A 20,000-nucleotide genomic window follows, 5' to 3' on the forward strand; every position below is an offset into this window, starting at 1 on the left:
GACTAATCTATCAGTCTCTGTCTCTTTGACTAATCTATCAGATTATCTGTCTCTCTGGCTAATCTATCAGAGTCTCTGTCAATCTGACTAATCTATCAGAGTCTCTGACTATCTGACTAATCTATCAGAGTCTCTGACTATCTGACTAATCTATCAGAGTCTCTGACTATCTGACTAATCTATCAGAGTCTCTGTCTCTGACTAATCTATCAGAGTCTCTGACTATCTGACTGATCTATCAGTCTCTGTTACTGACTAATCTATCAGTCTCTGTCTCTCTGACTAATCTATCAGAGTCTCTGTTCATCTGACTAATCTATCAGAGTCTCTGACTATTTTACTAATCTATCAGTCTCTGTCTATCTGACTAATCTATCAGAGTCTCTGACTATTTTACTAATCTATCAGTCTCTGTCTCTCTGACTAATCTGTCAGAGTCTCTGACTATCTGACTGATCTATCAGTCTCTGTCACTGACTAATCTATCAGAGTCTCTTTCTCTCTGACTAATCTATCAGTCTCTGTCTCTTAGACTAATCTATCAGATTCTCTGTCTCTCTGACTAATCTATCAGAGTCTCTGACCATCTGACTAATCTATCAAAGTCTCTGACTATCTGACTAATCTATCAGAGTCTCTGTCTATCTGACTAATCTATCAGAGTCTCTGTCTCTCTGATTAATCTATCAGAGTCTCTGTCTATCTGACTAATCTATCAGAGTATCTGTCTCTCTGACTAATCTATCAGAGTCTCTGTCTCTCTGACTAATCTATCAGTCTCTGTCACTCTGACTAATCTATCAGAGTCTCTGTCTCTCTGACTAATCTATCAGAGTCTCTGTCTATCTGACTAATCAATCAGTCTCTGCCTCTCTGACTAATCTATCAGAGTCTCTGTCTCTCTGACTAATCTATCAGAGTCTCTGTCTCTCTGACTAATCTATCAGAGTCTCTGACTATCTGACTAATCTATTAGAGTCTCTGACTATCTGACTAACCTATCACAGTCTCTGTTTCTCTGACTAATCTATCAGAGTATCTGTCTCTCTGACTAATCTATCAGTCTCTGTCTCTTTCACTAATCTATCAGATTATCTGTCTCTCTGGCTAATCTATCAGAGTCTCTGTCAATCTGACTAATCTATCAGAGTCTCTGACTATCTGACTAATCTATCAGAGTCTCTGACTATCTGACTAATCTATCAGAGTCTCTGACCATCTGACTAATCTATCAAAGTCTCTGACTATCTGACTAATCTATCAGAGTCTCTGTCTATCTGACTAATCTATCAGAGTCTCTGTCTCTCTGACTAATCTATCAGAGTCTCTGTCTATCTGACTAATCTATCAGAGTATCTGTCTCTCTGACTAATCTATCAGAGTCTCTGTCTCTCTGACTAATCTATCAGTCTCTGTCACTCTGACTAATCTATCAGAGTCTCTGTCTCTCTGACTAATCTATCAGAGTCTCTGTCTATCTGACTAATCAATCAGTCTCTGCCTCTCTGACTAATCTATCAGAGTCTCTGTCTCTCTGACTAATCTATCAGAGTCTCTGTATCTCTGACTAATCTATCAGAGTCTCTGACTATCTGACTAATCTATCACAGTCTCTGTTTCTCTGACTAATCTATCAGAGTATCTGTCTCTCTGACTAATCTATCAGTCTCTGTCTCTCTGACTAATCTATCAGTCTCTGTCACTCTGACTAATCTATCAGAGTCTCTGTCTCTCTGACTAATCTATCAGAGTCTCTGTCTATCTGACTAATCAATCAGTCTCTGCCTCTCTGACTAATCTATCAGAGTCTCTGTCTCTCTGACTAATCTATCAGAGTATCTGTCTCTCTGACTAATCTATCAGAGTCTCTGTCTCTCTGACTAATCTATCAGAGTCTCTGACTATCTGACTAATCTATCAGTCTCTGATTATCTGACTAATCTATCAGAGTCTCTGTCTATCTGACTCTATCTGACTAAACTATCAGTCTCTGTCTTTCTGACTAATCTATCAGAGTCTCTGACTATTTTACTAATCTATCAGAGTCTCTGACTATCTGACTAATCTATCAGAGTATCTGTCTCTCTGACTAATCTATCAGAGTCTCTGTCTCTCTGAATAATGTATCAGTCTCTGTCTATCTGACTAATCTATCAGAGTCTCTGTCTCTCTGACTAATCTATCAGAGTCTCTGTCTCTCTGACTAATCTATCAGAGTCTCTGACTATCTGACTCTATCTGACTAATCTATCAATCTCTGTCTATCTGACTAATCTATCAGTCTCTGACTATTTTACTAATCTATCAGTCTCTGTCTCTCTGACTAATCTATCAGAGTCTCTGTTTATCTGACTAATCTATCAGAGTATCTGTCTCTCTGACTAATCTATCAGAGTCTCTGTCTCTCTGACTAATCTATCAGTCTCTGTCACTCTGACTAATCTATCAGAGTCTCTGTCTCTCTGACTAATCTATCAGAGTCTCTGTCTATCTGACTAATCAATCAGTCTCTGCCTCTCTGACTAATCTATCAGAGTCTCTGTCTCTCTGACTAATCTATCAGAGTCTCTGTCTCTCTGACTAATCTATCAGAGTCTCTGACTATCTGACTAATCTATTAGAGTCTCTGACTATCTGACTAATCTATCACAGTCTCTGTTTCTCTGACTAATCTATCAGAGTATCTGTCTCTCTGACTAATCTATCAGTCTCTGTCTCTTTGACTAATCTATCAGATTATCTGTCTCTCTGGCTAATCTATCAGAGTCTCTGTCAATCTGACTAATCTATCAGAGTCTCTGACTATCTGACTAATCTATCAGAGTCTCTGACTATCTGACTAATCTATCAGAGTCTCTGACTATCTGACTAATCTATCAGAGTCTCTGTCTCTGACTAATCTATCAGAGTCTCTGACTATCTGACTGATCTATCAGTCTCTGTTACTGACTAATCTATCAGTCTCTGTCTCTCTGACTAATCTATCAGAGTCTCTGTTCATCTGACTAATCTATCAGAGTCTCTGACTATTTTACTAATCTATCAGTCTCTGTCTATCTGACTAATCTATCAGAGTCTCTGACTATTTTACTAATCTATCAGTCTCTGTCTCTCTGACTAATCTGTCAGAGTCTCTGACTATCTGACTGATCTATCAGTCTCTGTCACTGACTAATCTATCAGAGTCTCTTTCTCTCTGACTAATCTATCAGTCTCTGTCTCTTAGACTAATCTATCAGATTCTCTGTCTCTCTGACTAATCTATCAGAGTCTGTGACTATCTGACTAATCTATCAGAGTCTCTGACTATCTGACTAATCTATCAGAGTCTCTGACTATCTGACTAATCTATCAGAGTCTCTGTCTATCTGACTAATCTATCAGAGTCTCTGACTATTTTACTAATCTATCAGTCTCTGTCTCTCTGACTAATCTATCAGAGTCTCTGACTATCTGACTGATCTATCAGTCTCTGTCACTGACTAATCTATCAGAGTCTCTGTCTCTCTGCCTAATCTATCAGTCTCTGTCTCTTAGACTAATCTATCAGATTCTCTGTCTCTCTGACTAATCTATCAGAGTCTCTGACCATCTGACTAATCTATCAAAGTCTCTGACTATCTGACTAATCTATCAGAGTCTCTGTCTATCTGACTAATCTATCAGAGTCTCTGTCTCTCTGACTAATCTATCAGAGTCTCTGTCTATCTGACTAATCTATCAGAGTATCTGTCTCTCTGACTAATCTATCAGAGTCTCTGTCTCTCTGACTAATCTATCAGTCTCTGTCACTCTGACTAATCTATCAGAGTCTCTGTCTCTCTGACTAATCTATCAGAGTCTCTGTCTATCTGACTAATCAATCAGTCTCTGCCTCTCTGACTAATCTATCAGAGTCTCTGTCTCTCTGACTAATCTATCAGAGTCTCTGTCTCTCTGACTAATCTATCAGAGTCTCTGACTATCTGACTAATCTATTAGAGTCTCTGACTATCTGACTAACCTATCACAGTCTCTGTTTCTCTGACTAATCTATCAGAGTATCTGTCTCTCTGACTAATCTATCAGTCTCTGTCTCTTTGACTAATCTATCAGATTATCTGTCTCTCTGGCTAATCTATCAGAGTCTCTGTCAATCTGACTAATCTATCAGAGTCTCTGTCTCTCTGACTAATCTATCAGAGTCTCTGACTATCTGACTAATCTATCAGAGTCTCTGACCATCTGACTAATCTATCAAAGTCTCTGACTATCTGACTAATCTATCAGAGTCTCTGTCTATCTGACTAATCTATCAGAGTCTCTGTCTCTCTGACTAATCTATCAGAGTCTCTGTCTATCTGACTAATCTATCAGAGTATCTGTCTCTCTGACTAATCTATCAGAGTCTCTGTCTCTCTGACTAATCTATCAGTCTCTGTCACTCTGACTAATCTATCAGAGTCTCTGTCTCTCTGACTAATCTATCAGAGTCTCTGTCTATCTGACTAATCAATCAGTCTCTGCCTCTCTGACTAATCTATCAGAGTCTCTGTCTCTCTGACTAATCTATCAGAGTCTCTGTCTCTCTGACTAATCTATCAGAGTCTCTGACTATCTGACTAATCTATTAGAGTCTCTGACTATCTGACTAATCTATCACAGTCTCTGTTTCTCTGACTAATCTATCAGAGTATCTGTCTCTCTGACTAATCTATCAGTCTCTGTCTCTTTGACTAATCTATCAGATTATCTGTCTCTCTGGCTAATCTATCAGAGTCTCTGTCAATCTGACTAATCTATCAGAGTCTCTGACTATCTGACTAATCTATCAGAGTCTCTGACTATCTGACTAATCTATCAGAGTCTCTGACTATCTGACTAATCTATCAGAGTCTCTGTCTCTGACTAATCTATCAGAGTCTCTGACTATCTGACTGATCTATCAGTCTCTGTTACTGACTAATCTATCAGTCTCTGTCTCTCTGACTAATCTATCAGAGTCTCTGTTCATCTGACTAATCTATCAGAGTCTCTGACTATTTTACTAATCTATCCGTCTCTGTCTATCTGACTAATCTATCAGAGTCTCTGACTATTTTACTAATCTATCAGTCTCTGTCTCTCTGACTAATCTGTCAGAGTCTCTGACTATCTGACTGATCTATCAGTCTCTGTCACTGACTAATCTATCAGAGTCTCTTTCTCTCTGACTAATCTATCAGTCTCTGTCTCTTAGACTAATCTATCAGATTCTCTGTCTCTCTGACTAATCTATCAGAGTCTGTGACTATCTGACTAATCTATCAGAGTCTCTGACTATCTGACTAATCTATCAGAGTCTCTGACTATCTGACTAATCTATCAGAGTCTCTGTCTATCTGACTAGTCTATCTGACTAATCTATCAGAGTCTCTGACTATTTTACTAATCTATCAGTCTCTGTCTCTCTGACTAATCTATCAGAGTCTCTGACTATCTGACTGATCTATCAGTCTCTGTCACTGACTAATCTATCAGAGTCTCTGTCTCTCTGCCTAATCTATCAGTCTCTGTCTCTTAGACTAATCTATCAGATTCTCTGTCTCTCTGACTAATCTATCAGAGTCTCTGACCATCTGACTAATCTATCAAAGTCTCTGACTATCTGACTAATCTATCAGAGTCTCTGTCTATCTGACTAATCTATCAGAGTCTCTGTCTCTCTGACTAATCTATCAGAGTCTCTGTCACTGACTAATCTATCAGAGTCTCTGACTATCTGACTAATCTATCAGAGTCTCAATCTATCTGCCTAATCTATCAGAGTCTCTGTCTCTCTGACTAATCTATCAGTCTCTGTCTCTCTGACTAATCTATCAGAGTCTCTGTCTCTCTGACTAATCTATCAGAGTCTCTGTCACTGACTAATCTATCAGAGTCTCTGACTATCTGACTAATCTATCAGAGTCTCGGTCTATCTGCCTAATCTATCAGAGTCTCTGTCTCTCTGACTAATCTATCAGTCTCTGTCTCTCTGACTAATCTATCAGAGTCTCTGTCTCTCTGACTAATCTATCAGAGTCTCTGTCTATCTGACTAATCTATCAGAGTCTCTGACTATTTTACTAATCTATCAGTCTCTGTCTCTCTGACTAATCTATCAGAGTCTCTGACTATCTGACTGATCTATCAGTCTCTGTCACTGACTAATCTATCAGATTCTCTGTCTCTCTGACTAATCTATCAGAGTCTCTGACTATCTGACTAATCTATCAGAGTCTCTGTCACTGACTAATCTATCAGAGTCTCTGACTATCTGACTAATCTATCAGAGTCTCGGTCTATCTGCCTAATCTATCAGAGTCTCTGTCTCTCTGACTAATCTATCAGTCTCTGTCTCTCAGACTAATCTATCAGAGTCTCTGTCTATCTGACTAATCTATCAGAGTCTCTGACTATCTGACAAATCTATCAGAGTCTCTGTCTCTCTGACTAATCTATCAGAGTCTCTGTCTCTCTGACGAATCTATCAGAGTCTCTGTCTCTCTGACTAATCTATCAGTCTCTTTCTCTCAGACTAATCTATCAGAGTCTCTGTCTCTCTGACTAATCTATCAAAGTCTCTGTCTCTCTGACTAATCTATCAGAGTCTCTGTCTCTCTGACTAATCTATCAGAGTCTCTGTCTATCTGACTAATCTATCAGAGTCTCTGACTATCTGACTAATCTATTAGAGTCTCTGACTATCTGACTAATCTATCACAGTCTCTGTTTCTCTGACTAATCTATCAGAGTATCTGTCTCTCTGACTAATCTATCAGTCTCTGTCTCTTTGACTAATCTATCAGATTATCTGTCTCTCTGACTAATCTATCAGAGTCTCTGTCACTCTGACTAATCTATCAGAGTCTCTGACTATCTGACTAATCTATCAGAGTCTCTGACTATCTGACTAATCTATCAGAGTCTCTGTCTCTGACTAATCTATCAGAGTCTCTGACTATCTGACTGATCTATCAGTCTCTGTTACTGACTAATCTATCAGTCTCTGTCTCTCTGACTAATCTATCAGTCTCTGTCTCTCTGACTAATCTATCAGAGTCTCTGTTTATCTGACTAATCTATCAGAGTCTCTGACTATTTTACTAATCTATCAGTCTCTGTCTATCTGACTAATCTATCAGAGTCTCTGACTATTTTACTAATCTATCAGTCTCTGTCTCTCTGACTAATCTGTCAGAGTCTCTGACTATCTGACTGATCTATCAGTCTCTGTCACTGACTAATCTATCAGAGTCTCTTTCTCTCTGACTAATCTATCAGTCTCTGTCTCTTAGACTAATCTATCAGATTCTCTGTCTCTCTGACTAATCTATCAGAGTCTCTGACTATCTGACTAATCTATCAGAGTCTCTGACTATCTGACTAATCTATCAGAGTCTCTGTCTATCTGACTAATCTATCAGAGTCTCTGTCTCTCTGACTAATCTATCAGAGTCTCTGTCACTGACTAATCTATCAGAGTCTCTGACTATCTGACTAATCTATCAGAGTCTCGGTCTATCTGCCTAATCTATCAGAGTCTCTGTCTCTCTGACTAATCTATCAGTCTCTTTCTCTCTGACTAATCTATCAGAGTCTCTGTCTCTCTGACTAATCTATCAGAGTCTCTGTCACTGACTAATCTATCAGAGTCTCTGACTATCTGACTAATCTATCAGAGTCTCGGTCTATCTGCCTAATCTATCAGAGTCTCTGTCTCTCTGACTAATCTATCAGTCTATGTCTCTCTGACTAATCTATCAGAGTCTCTGTCTCTCTGACTAATCTATCAGAGTCTCTGTCTCTCTGACTAATCTATCAGAGTCTCTGACTATCTGACTAATCTATCAGAGTCTCTGTCACTGACTAATCTATCAGAGTCTCTGACTATCTGACTAATCTATCAGAGTCTCGGTCTATCTGCCTAATCTATCAGAGTCTCTGTCTCTCTGACTAATCTATCAGTCTCTGTCTCTCAGACTAATCTATCAGAGTCTCTGTCTATCTGACTAATCTATCAGAGTCTCTGACTATCTGACTAATCTATCAGAGTCTCTGTCACTGACTAATCTATCAGAGTCTCTGACTATCTGACTAATCTATCAGAGTCTCGGTCTATCTACCTAATCTATCAGAGTCTCTGTCTCTCTGACTAATCTATCAGTCTCTGTCTCTCAGACTAATCTATCAGAGTCTCTGTCTATCTGACTAATCTATCAGAGTCTCTGACTATCTGACTAATCTATCAGAGTCTCTGTCTCTCTGACTAATCTATCAGAGTCTCTGTCTCTCTGACGAATCTATCAGAGTCTCTGTCTCTCTGACTAATCTATCAGTCTCTTTCTCTCAGACTAATCTATCAGAGTCTCTGTCTCTCTGACTAATCTATCAAAGTCTCTGTCTCTCTGACTAATCTATCAGAGTCTCTGTCTCTCTGACTAATCTATCAGAGTCTCTGTCTATCTGACTAATCTATCAGAGTCTCTGACTATCTGACTAATCTATTAGAGTCTCTGACTATCTGACTAATCTATCACAGTCTCTGTTTCTCTGACTAATCTATCAGAGTATCTGTCTCTCTGACTAATCTATCAGTCTCTGTCTCTTTGACTAATCTATCAGATTATCTGTCTCTCTGACTAATCTATCAGAGTCTCTGTCACTCTGACTAATCTATCAGAGTCTCTGACTATCTGACTAATCTATCAGAGTCTCTGACTATCTGACTAATCTATCAGAGTCTCTGTCTCTGACTAATCTATCAGAGTCTCTGACTATCTGACTGATCTATCAGTCTCTGTTACTGACTAATCTATCAGTCTCTGTCTCTCTGACTAATCTATCAGTCTCTGTCTCTCTGACTAATCTATCAGAGTCTCTGTTTATCTGACTAATCTATCAGAGTCTCTGACTATTTTACTAATCTATCAGTCTCTGTCTATCTGACTAATCTATCAGAGTCTCTGACTATTTTACTAATCTATCAGTCTCTGTCTCTCTGACTAATCTGTCAGAGTCTCTGACTATCTGACTGATCTATCAGTCTCTGTCACTGACTAATCTATCAGAGTCTCTTTCTCTCTGACTAATCTATCAGTCTCTGTCTCTTAGACTAATCTATCAGATTCTCTGTCTCTCTGACTAATCTATCAGAGTCTCTGACTATCTGACTAATCTATCAGAGTCTCTGACTATCTGACTAATCTATCAGAGTCTCTGTCTATCTGACTAATCTATCAGAGTCTCTGTCTCTCTGACTAATCTATCAGAGTCTCTGTCACTGACTAATCTATCAGAGTCTCTGACTATCTGACTAATCTATCAGAGTCTCGGTCTATCTGCCTAATCTATCAGAGTCTCTGTCTCTCTGACTAATCTATCAGTCTCTTTCTCTCTGACTAATCTATCAGAGTCTCTGTCTCTCTGACTAATCTATCAGAGTCTCTGTCACTGACTAATCTATCAGAGTCTCTGACTATCTGACTAATCTATCAGAGTCTCGGTCTATCTGCCTAATCTATCAGAGTCTCTGTCTCTCTGACTAATCTATCAGTCTATGTCTCTCTGACTAATCTATCAGAGTCTCTGTCTCTCTGACTAATCTATCAGAGTCTCTGTCTCTCTGACTAATCTATCAGAGTCTCTGACTATCTGACTAATCTATCAGAGTCTCTGTCACTGACTAATCTATCAGAGTCTCTGACTATCTGACTAATCTATCAGAGTCTCGGTCTATCTGCCTAATCTATCAGAGTCTCTGTCTCTCTGACTAATCTATCAGTCTCTGTCTCTCAGACTAATCTATCAGAGTCTCTGTCTATCTGACTAATCTATCAGAGTCTCTGACTATCTGACTAATCTATCAGAGTCTCTGTCTCTCTGACTAATCTATCAGAGTCTCTGTCTCTCTGACGAATCTATCAGAGTCTCTGTCTCTCTGACTAATCTATCAGTCTCTTTCTCTCAGACTAATCTATCAGAGTCTCTGACTATCTGACTAATCTTTCAGAATCTGATCTGTCTGTCTGCCTGTCTGTCTGTCTCGACCTTTGTCAAACATTCCATTATACCTTAAGACTAAAAACGCAGGCCTAACACAGAAAGTGAAACACATGAACATACATATACACTCAGATAGACACACATATATACAGTATGCAACACATACATGCAGAAAGATACACATACAGTATATACATGAAATACTCCAACATACACACACACACACACACACACACACACACACACACACACACACACACACACACACACACACACACACACACACACACACACTTGACAGTGGCACACACATACACACATAACATAATATGGCAGGATCAGGGGGTCAGTCCCACAGACAGGGGGTGCCACTGCCACCCTGGAGCACCGGCCACTCAGAGGAAGAGAATGAAGTTGTCCCTAGATTCTGATCTAGGATCAAATTCGTTTTTACCAGCCTAACGGGCAAGGTTAGGATTTGTGGGAGGACAATCTCGTCTTAGATCTGTGGTTTGATGCAAATTCTACCTTGAGTGTCCAAATATTCCTACAAATCATATTTTCCTTCATCTCCTTCACATGACTGCAGATGTGAAATGATTGGATAGGCAATTGTAATGATGCTAATGCTAGCTGGGCAATGCTAACATTCTGTGAACCTATCCAGTTGGAGATCAGGAAAACGGAGTGAGGAGGAGAAGGAGGAATGTAAAAGGGATTGGTGAACAGTTTGTTTCTCTCACAGGAGCAGAGTAAAGGAGTGAGGGATGGAGTGAGGGATGGAGGGAGGGAGGGAGGGAGGGAGGGAGGGAGGGAGGGAGGGAGGGAGGGAGGGAGGGAGGGAGGGAGGGAGGGAGGGAGGGAGGGGGGAAGGAAGGAGGGTATTCTGCAGGCACATCCAGGTGTCTTTTTCTATCTTTCTCCCTTAAAGGAGAAGAAAACTTGCATGCCCACTGTAACGGTAATCTGTAACCCCACTCTTTGGAGGGGAAGCAAAGGGTTAAGCAATGGGAGCTAGTGTTAGGGCCTAGGGAGTAAGGGTGGAAGAAAGGGACCTTCCCTGAGGAGGTATTAGACATGCTTGGGAAGATACAAAGCGGAGTGATTTCTGTTTGCAAAACACACAACACCCCTATCAGCTAATGAATGATCATATACTCTGAGCTATGATAGGTTCTTCATATGCATTACAGAAATGACTGTTAGTTATAGCCATTCCCATTCTTAGATGCATGTATATGGACCTCAAGTATGTATGCATGTCTATGTGCACATCATCCTCATACCCGTGCTTTCCTTTAGGGTTGGGCTTTCGATTCCATTTTGATTCAGTCAATTCAGATGATCCGTTGAAATGGAATGAATGGTTTTGAAAATATCCCAGTATTTTCTTTGAAGGGGTTCAACATTTCAAATTCAATTCCTGAATTGAGTGCATCAAAATGCCCTGGTCACCATGTTTTTCCATTGTTCAATGATCCACCTGTATAAGGGGACTGGGTTAGGGTGGAAAGACTCACATCAATACTGTCAGAATAACTCATGCACTATGTGTTCAGGTAGCATGTACAATAATCAACTCACAAGCCTTAACCAATGACTTTATATCATGCAACTATGTATAAATTCATTGTAAAATCATATCCTAGGTCTAAATCAACCAGCCTAGAGAAATCTTGGACACCATTTCAGGCGCCACGGTATACAATAAGAGGTCTGGATCATGAAAAAGCTCATAATTCTAGCACAGTCCTAAAACAACAATTTTAAGCCTACCCAAATTTTAGCATCACACCCAACCCGACCCATTCCCTTTAGTTTGTTGATCTATCCTGTGTCGGTCCAGGTAGTCACATTAAGACTCAGCATCTCTTTTCAAGAGGGTCAATGTATCAATGTACTATTCCAAGAACTACACCTCTCTTCACTCAACCCCACCTGCCCCCACCCCCATTCCAGCCCTAACACCCTTGTCTCAACCTTATCCCTGTTCTTTTTTACCCCATCCTGATCCCGGCTACAACCCCAGCCCTTCTCTTTCCCCAGACCCCCAGCTTCCGTTCCATTTAGCATTAGACTCAAAACTTCTCTTTCCCCACACCCCCAGCTCCCGTTCCATTTAGTCTTAGACCCAGCACTTGCCTTTCCCCACAGCCCCAGCTTCCGTTCCATTTAGTCTTAGACCCAACACTTGTCTTTCCCCACACCCCCAGCTCCCGTTCCATTTAGCCTTAGACCCAGAACTTCTCTTTCCCCAGACCCCCAGCTTCCGTTCCATTTAGCCTTAGACCCAGAACTTCTCTTTTCCCAGACCCCCAGCTCCCGTTCCTTTTAGCCTTAGACCCAGAACTTGTCTTTCCCCACACCCCCAGCTCCCGTTCCATTTAGCCTTAGACCCAGAACTTCTCTTTCCTCAGACCCCCAGCACCCGTTCCATTTAGCCTTAGACCCAGAACTTCTCTTTCCCCAGACCCCCAGCTCCCGTTTCATTTAGCCTTAGACCCAGAACTTCTCTTTCCCCAGACCCCCAGCTCCCGTTCCATTTAGCCTTAGACCCAGAACTTCTCTTTCCCCAGACCCCCAGCTCCCGTTCCATTTAGCCTTAGACCCAACACTTCTCTTTCCCCACACCCCCAGCTCCCGTTCCATTTAGCCTTAGACCCAGAACTTCTCTTTCCCCAGACCCCCAACTCCCGTTCCATTTAGCCTTAGACCCAACACTTCTCTTTCCCCAGACCCCCAATTCCCATTCCATTTAGCCTTACACCCAGAACTTCTCTTTCCCCAGACCCCCAGCTCCCGTTCCATTTAGCCTTAGACTCAGAACTTCTCTTTCCCCACACCCCCAGCTCCCGTTCCATTTAGCCTTAGACCCAGAACTTCTCTTTCCCCAGACCCCCAGCTCCCGTTCCATTTAGCCTTAGACCCAGAACTTCTCTTTCCTGAGACCCCCAGCTCCTGTTCCATTTAGCCTTAGACCCAGAACTTATCTTTCCCCAGACCCCCAGCTCCCGTTCCATTTAGCCTTAGACCCAACACTTATCTTTCCCCACACCCCCAGCTCCCATTCCATTTAGCCTTAGACCCAACACTTCTCTTTCCCCAGACCCCCAGCTCCCGTTCCATTTAGCCTTAGACCCAACACTTCTCTTTCCCCAGACCCCCAGCTCCCGTTCCATTTAGCCTTAGACCCAGAACTTCTCTTTCCCCAGACCCCCAGCTCCCGTTCCATTTAGCCTTAGACCCAGAACTTCTCTTTCCCCAGATCCCCAACTCCCGTTCCATTTAGCCTTAGACCCAGAACTTCCCCCATCCTAAACCTTTATTTCATTAAAGCACCCTTCTTCAGCCCACACCGAGCTCCAGCCCCAGCGATAGTACCAGCTTCATCACCAGCCATAGCACCTGTCCCACTCCCAGCCCAAGCTCAGGCAGTGGCGTGCAGAAGAAGGAAGCTGAAATACCTGCTCCGTAGGAGGGGTGGAGGAGGGGTGCGGCTCAGGCCCCTCAGCTCCAGAACCGCCCGGGACACTAAAGGGTTACAGGTGCCTGGGGTGGTCCTCACACCCACGGGAGATAAGGGGGAGGAGAGGAGCGAGAGAGGGGGGCATAGTGGACGTTGGGAGAGAAAGGGTGGAGGGGGATAGTGTTGGACCGCAGGGGGGAGAAGTAGAAACGAGGAGCGAGGGAGGCAGGTGAGATGGGGAGCGGGATAAAGGACAGGAGGAGAGGAAAGGGGTTGACTCTGGCGAACGATGATTGAAAGGGGCATTGGGGAAATGGTAGTGCCAGTAGCCTGGGGAGTTGGATGCTATGGGAAGGTTGTGGGAAGGTTGTTGATCGAGTGAGACAGAGCAAGACAGAGGAGCTAAGACTGAGACAGAGTGAGACAGGAGAGAGAGAGCGTGGGAGTGTGAACATGAGACAGAACAAGAACATGGGATATAAAGAGACGAGATAGTGACAGAAGAGAGAGTGACAGAAGAGAGAGCAACAGAAGAGAGAGCGATAGAGGAGAGAGAGAGAGAGTGGGGCTTTGCTCCAGGGCGCCTGTGAGGCTGTCTGCGCAGTGATGTTGTGACCCCTTGCAAGGACAGCAGAGAGAGGGGCAGAGAGGAGAGGAGAGAGAGGGGGAGATGGGGGAGAGGAGGAGATGGGGCAACAGGCAGGAGAAGAGAGAGAGAAAGAGAGAGTTGGGGGAGAGGAGATGACGGGGCAGGAGGGTAACTTACGTGAAGGCGAAGGCCACCAGAGCACCACTAACCACTATAAAGTCCAGGATGTTCCACAGGTCACGGAAATAGGAGCCCTGGTGCAACACCAGGCCCAGATCCACCATCTGAGAGAGAGGTGTGGGGGGATGGAGAGAGAGATGAGGAAGAGGGGGAGAGAGAGAGAAAGTGAGAGAGAGTGAGGGGTTAGAGTGAGGGCGACAGAGAGAGTGGATATGTTTTGTTATTGATTTTCTCACGTCAAAAAATTACAAGTATAGCTAGAGGGAAATAGATTCAGAATTACCTTAATCAACATCTCAAAGGTGAACACTCCCGTAAACACATAGTCAAAGTAGCGCAGAACCTGCATAAAGGGAGAGAGAGGACACAGAGTTAGCAGACGTAAAGTAGAAGCTCGCTAATAGTTCAGTTAGAATGGAGGGTAAAGTAGAAGTTAGCTATAATAGCTAAGTTAGCATTGAGAGTAAAGTAGAAGTTAGCTATAATAGCTAAGTTGGCATGGAGGGTAAAGTAGAAGTTAGCTATAATAGCTAAGTTAGCGTTGAGGGTAAAGTAGAAGTTAGCTATATAGCTAAGTTAGCATGGAGGGTAAAGTAGAAGCTAGCTAAACTAGCTAGGTTAGCCCAGAGGGTAAAGTAAAAGTTAGCTAATAGCTAAGTTAGCATGGAGAGTAAATATAAGCTAATACGGACACGGAGCTAGCATTGAGTGTCTCACATTGTTGCGAGGTGATTCTGGCCAGACGGGGTCTTCTGCTGCCAAGGCGATACTGCTCATAGCGATGGTAGACAGGATTCCAAACTCAAAGAATTTCAGAGTCACAATGTAGTGGCATAGTCTCCGGAACCTGATCACACACACAGACACACACAAGCATGCACATACACACACACACGCACACGCACACACACACACACACACACACACACACACACACACACACACACACACACATGCAACAAACACAAAAAAAGCATCATTAATATAATTAATAATGAATATACGTGTGTGTGTGTGTGCATGCATGTGCCCACATACGGATTGGTGGTAGAGAGGATGAACATGGAGCTATAGGGAGGCATTGGTTTGGGTCCATCTTCATCACCCTTCTCATCATCATCATCCTCCTTATCCTCCTTCTTAGGCAGAGGCTCCGTGTTAGCATTCTTATTGACTGGAGGGATGCAAGAAAGAGAGGGAAGAGAGAGAGAGAAAGAGGGGGAGGGAGGGGGTGGATAGGAGAGGAAAGGACAGGGAAGAATGAAGGGAAGAAACAAGAATTCAGAAATAGCATGGCATGTGTGGCTGTTTCTCAAGGTTTTGACTGAAGATGTGACCTGATAAACCTTGGTCATACACAGTCTCCCTCCATCCCCTTCCCCTCCTCTTTCTTCCCTCTCTCTCACCCTGCAATATGGCGTTGTGTGAAGGAATGGGTGGTATGTCCACTGCCGTGTGGTCCGGTATTCGGGTGCTACTTCCGTAAGCAGGAACCAGGCTTCCATCTAGGCCCAGGTGGGAGCTGCTGTTGGTCAGGTGAGTGTTGAGGCCTGCAGGGCCGAAGCCTGGGCCTGGAGTATTGTGGTTGGCTGGGCTGGGGAGACCCGAGGCTGGGCAGGGCTGCTGGGTGGAGCCTGGGGGTAGCTGGGGCTGGCTGGTGGCCAATTTACTGTTCATGACATTGTCCATGTCCTCGCTGTACTGGCTGTCCTGTCTACAGAGGCTCTTCTGGATGGGCCGTGTGGTGGACAGGTTGGGACCATCCCTATAGAGGGAAAGAGATGGAAAGAAAGGAAGAGAGGGAGAAATGAGAGAGATTGATGGAAGATAACTACTGTATAAGGACACTGGTTGACAGAGGAAAGTGTGAGTGCGTATATACGTGTGTGTGTCTGTGTGTGTCAGGGTCTCCCTCACTTCCTGCGGTGTTGCCGCGTCCTCTTCCCCTCACCATCACACCCTGACTGAGTGCCATGGCGATGCCGTCTCTGCCTCCTCTCACCTCCATCACCCCCTTCTTGATCCCCCTCGCCTTCTCCTTCTGTCCCCCTGCTCTTGTGTCGCCTTTCCCCTCCTCCTCCTCCTCCTCCACCACCTCCACCTCTCCCCTCTTCGTCCTCTGGGGGCATGCGGTGCTGGCGGGGTTTCCTGTGCTCCGATGAGCCCACCTGGACCCGTGGGTGGTGGTGCCTTCTCTGGGGCCTCTCCTCTCCACTCTGTCCCAGCATCGTTGCATCTAGGCGGGTATGGGAGGAGTGGTGGTGTTGGAGCTCCTGGTGCTCCTTGCTCTCCTTACGGCTCCTGCGGCTCTCCGTAGAGTCTGCCCGCTCGTAAGGCCTTCCAGGGCCTGAACCAGACCCTGAGCCCCCACTTCCTCCTCCCCCACCTCCTCTCTCGTGGACATGTGTCTGCTTGCGGACCAGCTCGTCGGCGTGCTGCTGGCTGAGGCGGGGGTCAGGCTCTTTGGTGGTCTTGTTGGTGTTGTTGTTGCGGTTCTCCTGGGGGTCCACCACTAGAGGGCGGTCTGTGTGGGTCTTCATGTCAGGACGTATGTGGCGGGAGTAGTTCACCTGGAATAAAGGGGAGGGGGGAGGGAGGGAAAGGTTGGGTTGGGAGAGTTGTAAGCAGGGGACGGACGAAGAAGGCCAGGCGGAATCAAGGAGAGGCATAATATCGTTAGCATCCCAGAGGTCATATAACCAACCACCTATAAAGCTCAAAAACTTGATTCAATTATTGGTATGTATGTATGTTACATTTGGCACCCAGTAATTACCAGGTAGTTATTCATTATGATGAACTATATGAGGTAAGTACCCGGAAGTATCAAGCAGCTTAACCCAGACCAATAAAAAGTGTTACCAACTTTCGTAATTTCTCCCCTTTCTGTGTTCCATCGCTCTCTCCACCCTTCTCCATTTGGTTTGTTGTCTCTCACTGTCTCCCTTCCTCCTTACCCACCTCCCTCCTTACCCCCCTCTCTGGGGTGGCAGGTAGCCTAGAGGTTAGAGCTTGGGACAGTAACCGAAAGGTTGCTTGTTTGAATCCCTGAGCCGGCAAGGTGGAAACATCTGCTGTTCTGCCCTTGAGCAAGGCAGTTAACCCCCACAACAACTGCTCCCCTGGCACCAATGATGTGGATGACGATTAAGGCAGCCCCCTCACCTCTCTGATTCAGCTTAAATGCGGTAGACACATTTTGATTGAATGCATTCAACTGTGCAACTGACTAGGTATCCCCTTTCCATCCCTCCACTCTCCTTCCCTTCCTTCCAGCCTTCCCCCCTCCCTCCTCTCTCCTTCCCTTCCTTCCAGCCTTCCCCCCTCCCTCCACTCTCCTTCCCTTCCTTCCAGCCTTCCCCCCTCCCTCCCTCCACTCTCCTTCCCTTCCTTCCAGCCTTCCCCCCTCCCTCCCTCCACTCTCCTTCCCTTCCTTCCAGCCTTCCCCCCTCCCTCCCTCCACTCTCCTTCCCTTCCTTCCAGCCTTCCCCCCTCCCTCCTCTCTCCTTCCCTTCCTTCCAGCCTTCCCCCCTCCCTCCTCTCTCCTTCCCTTCCTTCCAGCCTCCCCCTCCCTCCTCTCTCCTTCCCTTCCTTCCAGCCTTCCCCCCTCCCTCCCTCTCTCCTTCCCTTCCTTCCAGCCTCCCCCTCCCTCCTCTCTCCTTGCTTTCCTTCCAGCCTTCCCCCTCCCTCCCTCTCTCCTTCCCTTCCTTCCAGCCTCCCCCTCCCTCCCTCTCTCCTTCCCTTCCTTCCAGCCTCCCCCTCCCTCCTCTCTCCTTGCCTTCCTTCCAGCCTTCCCCCCTCCCTCCCACTCTCCTTCCCTTCCTTCCAGCCTTCCCCCCTCCCTCCCTCCCTCCCTCTCTCCTTCCCTTCCATCCAGCCTTCCCCCTCCCTCCCTCTCTCCTTCCCTTCCTTCCAGCCTCCCCCTCCCTCCTCTCTCCTTGCCTTCCTTCCAGCCATCCCCCCTCCCTCCCTCTCTCCTTCCCTTCCTTCTAGCTTCCCCCCTCCCTCCCTCTCTCCTTCCCTTCCTTCCAGCCTTCCCCCCTCCCTCCCTCTCTCCTTCCCTTCCTTCCAGCCTCCCCCACCCTCCTCTCTCCTTGCCTTCCTTCCAGCCTTCCCCCACCCTCCCACTCTCCTTCCCTTCCTTCCAGCCTTCCCCCCTCCCTCCCTCCCTCCCTCTCTCCTTCCCTTCCTTCCAGCCTTCCCCCCTCCCTCCCTCCCTCTCTCCTTCCCTTCCTTCCAGCCTTCCCCCCTCCCTCCCTCCCTCCCTCCCTCCCTCTCTCCTTGCCTTCCAGCGGTCCTCTGGGTCCAGTTCATTGTAGAGTGCCTCTCTGCTGGTCATTAGGGTCTGTTTCCTCAGCTCCTTGGTCCTCTGTTCCCACACGGACTTATTACCACCCTTATTGTTCTTCTGCTGCTCCTTACTACAGGGACGGAGAGAGGGGAAAGGATGAGAGGAGGGACAGAGAGAGGGGGACCGAGAGAGGAGGGACAGAGAGAGGGGGACCGAGAGAGAGGTAGAGGATAGAAGAGATGAGAGATGAGAGAAGAGAGCAGGCGAGAGAAAGAAGAGGGAGGCGAGATGGAGGAAAGGTGAGACAGATGGACAGAGAGTTGGATGAAAGGGGAGAAGAGCGAGGAGAAAAGAGAGGTTAAGAAATAGAGACAGAAAGCATGATGGAGAGCAGAGGAGAAGGAGGGGAGGCATAGAGGGAGAGAAAAGAGAGGATGGATGGGGAGGTTAAGAGAGTGTCAAATATCAGGTTAAGCAGTGGTATCTGAGTCAATTTACAAATATACCAACACACAGACATACAGAAACCTACATACACAGGTATACAGAAATATAAACACAAGCAAATACACAAACACACACTATAGAGCTCTCACACACACATGTAAAGGGTCACCTTGCTGGACCTACAGGGCAGAAACACAGAGCTACTGAAGGAGTATGGTCGACCACAGTTTCCCAAAGCAGTGGGCAGACCAGCCCCACTTTGGGAAACCACACAGAGAGAGGCACAAGATGGAGAATGATATTGAGGCAAGGTTAGAATATTACACAGTCGACCAGGAAACCCAACCCAAAAGGACCCAACGAAGGAACCAAAATGGAATCATCAACAAAAAGACTGAAAATGGAAGTTCTGAGAAAAAAGGGCAAACCTCAGATAACACTCTATTCTCCATATTTTGCACTACTCTTATGAAAGGCTCAGGTCAACAGTAGTGCACTATATGGGGAATAGGGTGCCATTTGAGATGTTGCCAACGAAAGAACCAAAATGGCGCCCCGGCCCCACTAACTCCCTTTCCCAGGGACCACAGTCAACCACAGTAAAGCCACAGCCATACTGCGGGGAGCAGCCAACAGAAAATATACTCAGAATAAGCCAACTCAAAAACCAACAAAAAAGCAAAGGAGTAAAAAAATCAGAATTAGGGGGAGATAATTAAAACAGGATGGTCTAAAGGAGGAGAGGAAAGGAAAAGCGAAAAGATACAGAAGGAGTATAAATGAGTAAATACCAGTCCAGAAAGGGGTCGGAAGCGTTGTGACCTGTGCTGTTTACTTTCTCACTGAGGAGGGAAACAGTCGGTGAGTGACATGACACAGAGAACACACGCGTGCCCAATTCACACTATATGACCAACCAGGGGCTGACCTGGCTACGCATCCACCAGAGTGGCTGGAACCATGCTGGAAAGAACCATGTGAAAAAAAGATATATGAGCCAGTACAGTGCATTTAGGGTCGGC

The 20,000-nt window shown here is 45.1% G+C and overlaps 1 protein-coding gene across 1 annotated transcript in view; it reads right to left on the minus strand.

Annotated features, from left to right (window-relative positions):
* The window catches only part of LOC139365086 (voltage-dependent P/Q-type calcium channel subunit alpha-1A-like), a 174,695-nt gene that overhangs the window by 83,100 nt on the left and 71,595 nt on the right, over positions 1 to 20,000 (minus strand). Inside the window, exons 19-26 of the mRNA XM_071102459.1 lie at positions 19,770 to 19,820; positions 18,526 to 18,661; positions 16,158 to 16,810; positions 15,647 to 16,005; positions 15,279 to 15,414; positions 14,958 to 15,087; positions 14,524 to 14,583; positions 14,238 to 14,344 (exon numbers count right to left, since the gene is read on the minus strand). Of these exons, the coding sequence (XP_070958560.1) occupies positions 14,238 to 14,344; positions 14,524 to 14,583; positions 14,958 to 15,087; positions 15,279 to 15,414; positions 15,647 to 16,005; positions 16,158 to 16,810; positions 18,526 to 18,661; positions 19,770 to 19,820 (1,632 nt within the window). The remainder of the gene's footprint in view (positions 1 to 14,237; positions 14,345 to 14,523; positions 14,584 to 14,957; positions 15,088 to 15,278; positions 15,415 to 15,646; positions 16,006 to 16,157; positions 16,811 to 18,525; positions 18,662 to 19,769; positions 19,821 to 20,000) is intronic.

This window comes from Oncorhynchus clarkii, chromosome 13 (assembly GCF_045791955.1).
Source record: "Oncorhynchus clarkii lewisi isolate Uvic-CL-2024 chromosome 13, UVic_Ocla_1.0, whole genome shotgun sequence".
Lineage (NCBI taxonomy): Eukaryota > Metazoa > Chordata > Actinopteri > Salmoniformes > Salmonidae > Oncorhynchus > Oncorhynchus clarkii.